General features: G+C 41.5%; 1 protein-coding gene across 1 annotated transcript; it reads left to right on the top strand.

Moving 5' to 3' along the window:
* The first annotated feature begins 2 nt into the window (after window positions 1-2).
* Window positions 3-1,922, top strand: LOC135624880 (plasma membrane-associated cation-binding protein 1-like). Its single transcript, XM_065128924.1, has 5 exons — window positions 3-141; window positions 231-388; window positions 499-588; window positions 682-766; window positions 850-1,922. The coding sequence occupies exons 2-5, from the start codon at window positions 278-280 to the stop codon at window positions 1,158-1,160; spliced, it is 597 nt and encodes a 198-aa protein (XP_064984996.1). The 5' UTR covers window positions 3-141; window positions 231-277; the 3' UTR covers window positions 1,161-1,922.
* Window positions 1,923-11,816: the final 9,894 nt, after the last annotated feature.

Here is an 11,816-nt window from a genome sequence, read left to right as displayed (position 1 = left end):
TGGTGCGTTGTCCTTGTATATTTCCCTGGCAAGCACATGGCTCCGCTCTCCTCTTTGTTTTCGTGCATACTATACATTGGTGATCGTAGGCATAGAAGAAAGGCAGAGGAGCGGAGTGGAGAGGAAGACGCAAGTTTCATAGTACGTCTTCTCCTCCTTTCTTTACCGATCATTTGGTCTCATATAGTTTAGTCGTGTGGTGATGTTTGCTTCTTCTTTTGGAGACACAGGTGTTTGCGATTTGAGCTAACAGGAGAGCAAGAGGAAGAGAGCAGAGATGGTGAATTACTGGAAGTCTAAAGTCCTTCCGACGATCAAGAAGGTGTTTGACAGGAACGGCAAGAAGGCTGCCGCCGCCGAGGCATGCAAGTCCTTCGACGAATCGAAGGTGCATGGGGTTTTGCTTCTCTTCTTCTTCTTCTTCTTCTTCTTCTTCTTCTTCTTCTTCTTCTCCCTTCGACTTGATCTGATCTCTACTGGATCCTTTGTTTGGTTCAGGAGGACATCAGCAAGGAGTTCGAAGAGAAGAAGACTGACCTGCAGCCCAAAGTTGTGGAGATCTACGAAGCTTCTGCCGTTGAAATCAAGGTTTATCGATCTTGAACTCATCCTCATGTTATTCACAGACTCTGTATCAAATACTTACAGCCTTCTGCAAATACTTGCTTTGGACGACGACAGACTCTGGTGAAGAAACCGACGGGGTCAGGACTGAAGAAGAAATCAACTGTTGTGATCAAGTTCATCGAGGAACTAGTGAAGATCGGTAATGCTTTCTCTGTCACAGATGTTATAGTTGTTTTGAGGTGATAGCGGAAGGGCTTGTGATGAGATTAGATCCTTGCGCAGAGTTCCCTGGCTCGAAGCCGATGAGCGAGGCTGCCGCCAAGTACGGCCTCGGCCTCGTCTCCGGTCCCGTGATCTTCCTCTTCGAGCAGGTGTCCACCTTACTCCCCGCAGAGGAGCCGCCTGCTCCCGCCGAACCGGCCGTCGAGAGCACCAGCAAGGATATTACACCGGAAACCGCGGAGGAGATCAAGAAGGAAGAGGCTGAGGCGGAGGTGGAAGAGGCACCTGCCCCGGCCGACCCGGCTCCCTCGGACCCCTCCCCGGAGACGGAGAAGCCGGCCGAGCCAGCGGCTGAACCCGCCAAGGCTTGATATAAACCACCAGCCTCCCGAACCGATCATTCCACCGCCACCTCGCCACCACCGCGCACCCAGTGTTTCCATGATTTATTATTCTTTCTCTTGTCTCTTCGTCAATTTTGTTACGGTCAGTAACTGTTCAGCCGTGGCCTTGGGGCTGTCGCGGCTTGGTCCGGGTCCGGAAGGCGGTGGTCAACGGGCGGCGTCCCTCGGGGTCTCCTGGCGGCCGAGCTCGGTGGCTCGGGTCGGCGGTTCGGTTCGGGAGGCAGCTCCGCCGTAGCTTCGGGAAGAGGCAACACCGTCTCGCACCTGCACACAGGTCGGGCCGGGAGCTCGGCCCGACCCCTTCGACGATCAAGTTAGAGAAAGATGTGGAGGGGGGGGTACCTCTGATGGCGTCTGACGCGGCTGCTGGGGTCGCGTGGTGGAGCGGTTCGTAGCAGGGTATGGGCGAGGGGCAGGTCGTTGTCCGGCTTGGTCGTGGTCAACCATGCAGGGTCGGAGGTCGCCTCTCAACAGCGGGAGTCGTCAGGGCGGGTCTAGTCGGCGTTATTGCTTTGGCCGGGGGCTGTCGTCACGGCGCGTCAACTGTGCCATTATTTTCCCTATCAAATTTGCTTCTCTTTCTCCTGTACGTAACTATGTCTTGGTTTCTCTCATTTTGCTTTCGGCAAGGGGACATGCAGGCCATGTAATATCATTATTAAGTGCAGTGTGGTGTTATGTTATATTTGGGATCGATAGCTTCATTCCATCTCTGTCAAGTTTCCTTGATGGAAGGCGTAAAAGAAGAAGGGCAAGTGTGTGTGTGTGTATATATATATATATATATATAGAGGAAGACCGAAGCTTGACGACGAAGAACAGAACGTGGTATCACCGACTGCAGTGGGCTCCATGCATCAACGTTCATCGATTGGTCATAATGTAGTGAACGCTCATCATTCAACCTAATGACTCCAACCATTCAAGTTAAATTACCAATAATAAATCATTAATTCCTTTCATAATTGGTTGATATGTTACAAGCTGTTAATTGGGAATTGGGATGGAGTCCAATCCCAGGAAAGTCATCCACCTTAGCTTAACTCGTGGAGATTAATAAAGAAATCATGTACAGTTTTTGCAAGTGGAATGCCATTTCTTTTCGTAATCTCCATCTAATTGCGTGTCTTTTCCACGAGGAATCATCATCGTCGTCCCTCGTAATTGCATCCCGTTCACGTCTCTCGTCTTCCTTTGCCTCAACATATTATTGGGGCTGAGTTCATGGAGAACGCGTAAAGATTGGTAATGCTTTGAAGGATCTTGTATCCACTCCATAAAAACACAAGTATATAAATAGATTAATCTAATACGTGAGACTTCGATTAACACGAAATCTAATAACATATTACTCCCTCTGTGCATTAACGTAAGAAACATGTTTCTCGTGAACAAAATCAATCATAGTCATAGTATGATAGACAAAAAAAAAGAAAAAAAGAAATGACAGCATGGGAAGAGTCATAAATGAGATGGAGACAATATCTTGCATGTTATGGCTACCACAAGGGATGACAGTTAGGTCGAAGAATTCTTTAGAAGAAGAAAGTGATGCAAGAATGCAATGTAATATTAATAGGGGTATTCAAATCGAATCAAAAAATTAAATCAAACCTAATCGAATTGGTTTCGAACCGATTTAATCTGAATCGGTTCATCAGTAATTTAGTTTTAAAGATTATAAATAATTTTAATTTGAAAAGATATCTTGTTTATTTGATTAATCGATTCGAATCAAGCTCAGTTAAAAAGTAATAGTTTTTTAAGTTTATAATTTTAACTTTTTAATTGTATCGTTAAAATATCTAAACATTTTTACAAGTATGGATCAATCAAGCACAGTTAAAAAGTAATATTATTACCTTTACTCTTCTTGAGGATTGATGATTTTGACAGTAGCTTAATCCATACGTAATCGATTACTTAGGTTCCAAATGATTTTAGTTTGAAGTACCTTCCTTTGAACCGAATCATTTTTTTTATTTGATTTAATTTGACCCTTGATGCTTCGATTTGAACGAATTTGAATACACATAAGAATTAATTTAACATGTGGTATTGTCGTATGAATTTAAAGAAGATATATCACAAACATCATGTATATTATGGAAAGAGAAAACTTTTAAAATTAATGATAAAAAAATAAATTAGAAAACTGATGCAAAATATATGATTCCACAATTCTTACCTACATCCATAAATCAGATTCTTCACAGCACAAAAAAAAAATAAAAATCTCTTTTGAATTAGCACAAATCCAGATTCAAATTCCTTTCTCGATCCTTTGTGGACTCACTTGCAAAACGTTGACGAATAAATAGTATTATTTAAACATATCCAAACTCATGAAAGGGTGTTTTTCATAATTACATTTTTAACGGATCGAATAATTTCAAATCTAATTTTAGGACTCTTAAAATACTTATCATCGAAGCATTCGAGTGCAGCGGCAGATTGAAGGCGCCCATGGGATTCCAATGGCTACGGGTCGATGCACGACGCTCGGTGGCTGCTGCATTCTCGCCTCAGGTTTACTTACCACATCACACCGATTTCATTAGTAGCGGGCGATGTGATCCAATGCTCCGCGCCACAGATTAAACTGGGAAAAGCATGGCATCGTCGTGGTCGGGAATGCCTCAACACGGTGCCGTCATGAGAGCAAGAAGAAGAAGAAGAAGCAAGCGAGGAGGAGGAGGGAGAGTGGAAGAAAAGAAGAAGAAGAAGCAGCAAGCGAGGAGGAGGAGGGAGAGTGGAATCAAAGAAGAAGAAGAAGAAGAAGAAGAAGAAGAATAAGAAGAAGAAGAAGAAGAAGAAGAAGAAGAAGAAGAAGAAGAAGAAGAAGAAGAAGAAGAAGAAGAAGAAGAAGCAGAAGAAGAAGAAGAAGAAGAAAAGAAGAAGAAGAAGAAGAAGAAGAAGAAAAGAAGAAGAAAAGAAGAAGAAGAAGAAGAAGAAGAAGAAGAAGAAGAAGAAAAAGAAGAAGAAGCAAGCGAGGAGGAGGGAGAGTGGAATCAAAGCCTTGTAATTCTTGCAGAGAGAGCAGAGTAATGAGCTGACGCCTCAACCTGCGTGATATGGAACGAGACATCACGTCCTTGACGCCCTTTCTTCCAACCCAATTTACGCTTAACGTTACCGCCACGGTCGAATCACGCTTAGTTGACCTGGGATCGGTGCCGATGGAGATGATCTGCGGAAGAGATGGTTGGTTCTCCTTCCCACCTTAAATAGTCAATTCGTTGAAAAGAAGAACAACAAATTCAGACAAAAATTCTCGATAAGATCTATGTGAACAATGATCGATTAAAAAAGTTTATTCATTATCGTGACTAATCTTGGAAACCAACTCGGCGATATATATCCCTAAAATGTTCGAGCTATATCCCTAAAATGTTCGAGCGCAAGAACACAAAAAAATGGACGAATTTTAAGAGAAATAAATGTTTAAAAGAATAAGTATCTTCCTTAAATATAAGAACAGATTGAAACCTTGGGATCTTAATCCATTTCTCTTGTCAACAGCATTCTGAATGGGTGGTGAAGAAGGATCGACGATTGCTACAGGTACCGATGATCGACATTCAGGCAGACATGGTCGTGTCCAAGGATGGAAATGGCACCTACACGTCCATCTTGGATGTCGTGATGTTTTTTATTGATATGTTCTTTCTATTTATACTAGCTAGGATGGAGGATTTCTCCCAATAAAGCAACTTGATATGTTCTTTCTATTTATACTAGCTAGGATGGAGGATTTCTCCCAATAAAGCAACTTGATATGTTCTTTCTATTTATACTAGCTAGGATGGAGGATTTCTCCCAATAAAGCAACAATATTTTCTCTGGTTGGGAAAATCTTATCTGCTATCATGCACCCATAATATGGTATTCCTATTTAGGATGTCAATCTTGGACCGATACAATGAAAATAATTTATGTCAGCCATATATATATATATATATATATATATATATATATATATATATATATATATATATATATATATATATATATATATATATATATATATATATATATATATATATATATATATATATATATATATATATATATGTATGTATATGAGAAACGCGTAGTTGATGTCGAACAACTTGATCTTGCACGAAATGGAAGTCAATGATAAAATGTTTCATGTGGGAGTGGAACACTAGATTGACACATAAATAGTTAGTTCCGACATTATCATAATATATTGTAGAAATAAGAGTGGATATATATATATATATATCCAACTTGAGATGACTCGAAGCCGGTGAGCGAGGCTGCCGCCAAGTACGGCCCCGGCCTCGTCTCCGGTCCCGTGATCTTCCTCTTCGAGCAGGTGTCCACCTTACTCCCCGCAGAGGAGCCGCCTGCTCCCGCCGAACCGGCCGTCGAGAGCACCAGCAAGGATATTACACCGGAAACCGCGGAGGAGATCAAGAAGGAAGAGGCTGAGGCAGAGGTGGAAGAGGCACCTGCCCCGGCCGACCCAGCTCCCTCGGACCCCTCCCCGGAGATGGAGAAACCGGCCGAGCCAGCGGCTGAACCCGCCAAGGCTTGATATAAACCACCAGCCTCCCGAACCGATCATTCCACCGCCACCTCGCCACCACCGCGCACCCAGTGTTTCCATGATTTATTATTCTTTCTCTTGTCTCTTCGTCAATTTTGTTACGGTCAGTAACTGTTCAGCCGTGGCCTTGGGGCTGTCGCGGCTTGGTCCGGGTCCGGAAGGCGGTGGTCAACGGGCGGCGTCCCTCGGGGTCTCCTGGCGGCCGAGCTCGGTGGCTCGGGTCGGCGGTTCGGTTCGGGAGGCAGCTCCGCCGCAGCTTCGGGAAGAGGCAACACCGTCTCGCACCTGCACACAGGTCGGGCCGGGAGCTCGGCCCGACCCCTCCGACGATCAAGTTAGAGAAAGATGTGGAGGGGGTTGTGGATGAGGCAGGAGAAGAGTCTCTGAGTGTTTTGTGTCTGAGTGAGTTTCTTTTTTTTCTTTTGTTTAGGACTTGGGGGTATTTATAGAGGAGGTTAGCATTACCTGACTTGACCGCCTGCTGGAGTGAGGGGGTACCTCTGATGGCGTCTGACGCGGCTGCTGGGGTCGCGTGGTGGAGCGGTTCGTAGCAGGGTATGGGCGAGGGGCAGGTCGTTGTCCGGCCTGGTCGTGGTCAACCATGCAGGGTCGGAGGTCGCCTCTCAACAGCGGGAGTCGTCAGGGCGGGTCTAGTCGGCGTTATTGCTTTGGCCGGGGGCTGTCGTCACGGCGCGTCAACTGTGCCATTATTTTCCCTATCAAATTTGCTTCTCTTTCTCCTGTACGTAACTATGTCTTGGTTTCTCTCATTTTGCTTTCGGCAAGGGGACATGCAGGCCATGTAATATCATTATTAAGTGCAGTGTGGTGTTATGTTATATTTGGGATCGATAGCTTCATTCCATCTCTGTCAAGTTTCCTTGATGGAAGGCGTAAAAGAAGAAGGGCAAGTGTGTGTGTGTGTATATATATATATATATATATATATATATATATAGAGGAAGACCGAAGCTTGACGACGAAGAACAGAACGTGGTATCACCGACTGCAGTGGGCTCCATGCATCAACGTTCATCGATTGGTCATAATGTAGTGAACGCTCATCATTCAACCTAATGACTCCAACCATTCAAGTTAAATTACCAATAATAAATCATTAATTCCTTTCATAATTGGTTGATATGTTACAAGCTGTTAATTGGGAATTGGGATGGAGTCCAATCCCAGGAAAGTCATCCACCTTAGCTTAACTCGTGGAGATTAATAAAGAAATCATGTACAGTTTTTGCAAGTGGAATGCCATTTCTTTTCGTAATCTCCATCTAATTGCGTGTCTTTTCCACGAGGAATCATCATCGTCGTCCCTCGTAATTGCATCCCGTTCACGTCTCTCGTCTTCCTTTGCCTCAACATATTATTGGGGCTGAGTTCATGGAGAACGCGTAAAGATTGGTAATGCTTTGAAGGATCTTGTATCCACTCCATAAAAACACAAGTATATAAATAGATTAATCTAATACGTGAGACTTCGATTAACACGAAATCTAATAACATATTACTCCCTCTGTGCATTAACGTAAGAAACATGTTTCTCGTGAACAAAATCAATCATAGTCATAGTATGATAGACAAAAAAAAAAAAAACAGAAATGACAGCATGGGAAGAGTCATAAATGAGATGGAGACAATATCTTGCATGTTATGGCTACCACAAGGGATGACAGTTAGGTCGAAGAATTCTTTAGAAGAAGAAAGTGATGCAAGAATGCAATGTAATATTATTAATAGGGGTATTCAAATCGAATCAAAAAATTAAATCAAACCTAATCGAATTGGTTTCGAACCGATTTAATCTGAATCGGTTCATCAGTAATTTAGTTTTAAAGATTATAAATAATTTTAATTTGAAAAGATATCTTGTTTATTTGATTAATCGATTCGAATCAAGCTCAGTTAAAAAGTAATAGTTTTTTAAGTTTATAATTTTAACTTTTTAATTGTATCGTTAAAATATCTAAACATTTTTACAAGTATGGATCAATCAAGCACAGTTAAAAAGTAATATTATTACCTTTACTCTTCTTGAGGATTGATGATTTTGACAGTAGCTTAATCCATACGTAATCGATTACTTAGGTTCCAAATGATTTTAGTTTGAAGTACCTTCCTTTGAACCGAATCATTTTTTTTATTTGATTTAATTTGACCCTTGATGCTTCGATTTGAACGAATTTGAATACACATAAGAATTAATTTAACATGTGGTATTGTCGTATGAATTTAAAGAAGATATATCACAAACATCATGTATATTATGGAAAGAGAAAACTTTTAAAATTAATGATAAAAAAATAAATTAGAAAACTGATGCAAAATATATGATTCCACAATTCTTACCTACATCCATAAATCAGATTCTTCACAGCACAAAAAAAAAATAAAAATCTCTTTTGAATTAGCACAAATCCAGATTCAAATTCCTTTCTCGATCCTTTGTGGACTCACTTGCAAAACGTTGACGAATAAATAGTATTATTTAAACATATCCAAACTCATGAAAGGGTGTTTTTCATAATTACATTTTTAACGGATCGAATAATTTCAAATCTAATTTTAGGACTCTTAAAATACTTATCATCGAAGCATTCGAGTGCAGCGGCAGATTGAAGGCGCCCATGGGATTCCAATGGCTACGGGTCGATGCACGACGCTCGGTGGCTGCTGCATTCTCGCCTCAGGTTTACTTACCACATCACACCGATTTCATTAGTAGCGGGCGATGTGATCCAATGCTCCGCGCCACAGATTAAACTGGGAAAAGCATGGCATCGTCGTGGTCGGGAATGCCTCAACACGGTGCCGTCATGAGAGCAAGAAGAAGAAGAAGAAGCAAGCGAGGAGGAGGAGGGAGAGTGGAAGAAAAGAAGAAGAAGAAGCAGCAAGCGAGGAGGAGGAGGGAGAGTGGAATCAAAGAAGAAGAAGAGAAGAAGAAGAAGAAGAAGCAGCAGCAAGCGAGGAGGAGGAGGGAGAGTGGAATCAAAGAAGAAGAAGAAGAAGCAGCAGCAAGCGAGGAGGAGGAGGGAGAGTGGAATCAAAGAAGAAGAAGAAGAAGAAGAAGAATAAGAAGAAGAAGAAGAAGAAGAAGAAGAAGAAGAAGAAGAAGAAGCAGAAGAAGAAGAAGAAGAAGAAAAGAAGAAGAAGAAGAAGAAGAAGAAGAAGAAGAAGAAGAAGAAGAAGAAGAAGAAAAGAAGAAGAAAAGAAGAAGAAGAAGAAGAAGAAGAAGAAGAAGAAGAAAAAGAAGATGAAGCAAGCGAGGAGGAGGGAGAGTGGAATCAAAGCCATGTAATTCTTGCAGAGAGAGCAGAGTAATGAGCTGACGCCTCAACCTGCGTGATATGGAACGAGACATCACGTCCTTGACGCCCTTTCTTCCAACCCAATTTACGCTTAACGTTACCGCCACGGTCGAATCACGCTTAGTTGACCTGGGATCGGTGCCGATGGAGATGATCTGCGGAAGAGATGGTTGGTTCTCCTTCCCACCTTAAATAGTCAATTCGTTGAAAAGAAGAACAACAAATTCTGACAAAAATTCTCGATAAGATCTATGTGAACAATGATCGATTAAAAAAGTTTATTCATTATCGTGACTAATCTTGGAAACCAACTCGGCGATATATATCCCTAAAATGTTCGAGCTATATCCCTAAAATGTTCGAGCGCAAGAACACAAAAAAATGGACGAATTTTAAGAGAAATAAATGTTTAAAAGAATAAGTATCTTCCTTAAGTATAAGAACAGATTGAAACCTTGGGATCTTAATCCATTTCTCTTGTCAACAGCATTCTGAATGGGTGGTGAAGAAGGATCGACGACTGCTACAAGTACTGGCAGCCAACATTCAGGCAGACATGGTCGTGTCCAAGGATGGAAATGGCACCTACACGGACGTCGTGATGTTTTTCATATCGATATGTTCTTTCTATTTATACGGGCTAAGATGGAGGATTTCTCCCAACAAAGCAACGATATTTTCTCATGCAGTTGGGGAAATCTTTGTTAGAAAAAGAATCAGCACTAAGTAGGGGGGGTGAATTAATGCAGCGGTAAAAATTACGTCAGTTCAAAACTTCGTTGCGATTAAATCCGTTTCCAACGAAAAATCGTTTCGTAAAGGTATTAACTTTGAAAGTGTACGAAAGAGTGTAGTGGATGTAAAGCAAGTAAAGTGGTTTGCAGTAAAGTGAATTACACAAGAGAAATACAAACCAGATTTTTATAGTGGTTCGGTCGTCGTGACCTACATCCACTTCGTCGATTCCTCTTCCGTCGAGGCTATCGGCATCCACTATCGGTCTTCTTTCAATGAGCGAAGACCAACTACCCTTTTACACCCCTCTTCTCATTTTCATAGATTTAGGAGATAACCTTTTATAACCCTCTTTTACAAGGTATCCCTCTCATACATCCCTTAGAACTCTCTCTAAGTTTTGGGAGGAGGGAACTCAACTTTCTAAGGTTTACAATTTTAAAATCATAGGGTTTTGCTCAATATTTCTTGCTTATCCATGCAGGAATAGCTGAGATATTTATAGGCCCCAAATGAATTCAAATTTGGAGCCCAAAAATTCAAACCCCCGAAATTTTAGGGTACAGGTGGTACCACTGCCTACAGCCTGACACTGGACGGTACCACCGCCCAGACAGCCTTGGAGACTAAGTCTGGGGGGTACCAATGCCCAAACTGGTGGTACCATCGCCTGACACAGTCTCGGAGACTGTGCCACGACGGTTTCACTTGTTTGGTCACTATTTGAGCCTTTCTCTTGGCCCAACACAACCCAAACATGGCCCAACTGTCCCCTAATTGGGTTGGCCCAATTCTAATCTCTATTATGTGCTAACTACAAATTTTAAGATATTTACTAAGCTAAACAAAGTCCGTAAGTTTAGGTTTCTTCCGGCGAGCTTCTAGCAATCTTCCGGTGAACTTTCGACGATCTCTCGGCAATGTTCCAGCGGACTCCCAGTAAGCTCCTGGACATCTTGATGATCTTCTTGGCGAGTTCTAACGAGTTTCTTTGACAAGTTCTGGGACTTCTCGGTCAATTCCGATAGAACTTTTGACGAACTCTAGAACTCCCAACGAAATTGCGTTCTTGACTCCAAGACTTCATTTTGCTTTATGCCTTAGTATTGTAGTTAATCCTGCACATGTAAAAACATACTTCGATCTAGACAATTATTACTAAGCATGAATCATGTTGTATGGCATGTCATTGGTCCATCGACGCTTCATCTGATTTTTTGACGCATCGTCCTCTCCTCCAGCCTATTGCCCAATCGATCGGTTGACCTCCGCAACTCCGATATCCTTGGCACAATTTCCGCTCTTCTTAGCCCAATGCCTGAATCCATGGCCTGAAGCCTCCTATCGATACATCATCCGATCCTCCGGCTAGACTATCACGGCCTTAATTGGAATTGCTTAAGGCGTGAGGCACCCTTGCGGCCAAGACACAAACTTAGCACGCGTTGCCTAAGTCACGAGGCACCCTTACGGTAAAGAGGCGAACTTAACTTATGTTGCCTAAGTCATACTTTGCCCTTGCGATTTGCATCCGCAAAGATTAACCCACTTACAACATCTCGTAGGTCCCGAATGACCTATAAAAGAGAAAGCTGATTAGTTCGAAAAATGAGCGACGAATAAGTCCAGACATCACGCGAAAAAGGGAAGCTTCACAAGCAATTCAACGAGCACCATACGTATATATGAATATTTATATATAAATATATACAAATATATATATATATATACAAATATACAAATATATATATATACAAATATATATATACAAATATATATATACAATATATATATATATACAAATATATATATATATATACATATATATACAAATATATATATACATATATATACAAATATATATATACATATATATACAAATATATATATATATATACATATATATGCATATACATATACATATATATACATATATATATATACATATACAATAAAAATTTAAGCTTTATGAAAAATCAATAGAAATTATGGGGT

This window comes from Musa acuminata, chromosome BXJ2-10, assembly GCF_036884655.1.
Source record: "Musa acuminata AAA Group cultivar baxijiao chromosome BXJ2-10, Cavendish_Baxijiao_AAA, whole genome shotgun sequence".
Taxonomy (NCBI): Eukaryota; Viridiplantae; Streptophyta; class Magnoliopsida; order Zingiberales; family Musaceae; genus Musa; species Musa acuminata.
The sequence above is the reverse complement of the archived record's forward strand: the minus strand, read 5'-3'. Positions and strand labels throughout refer to the sequence as shown.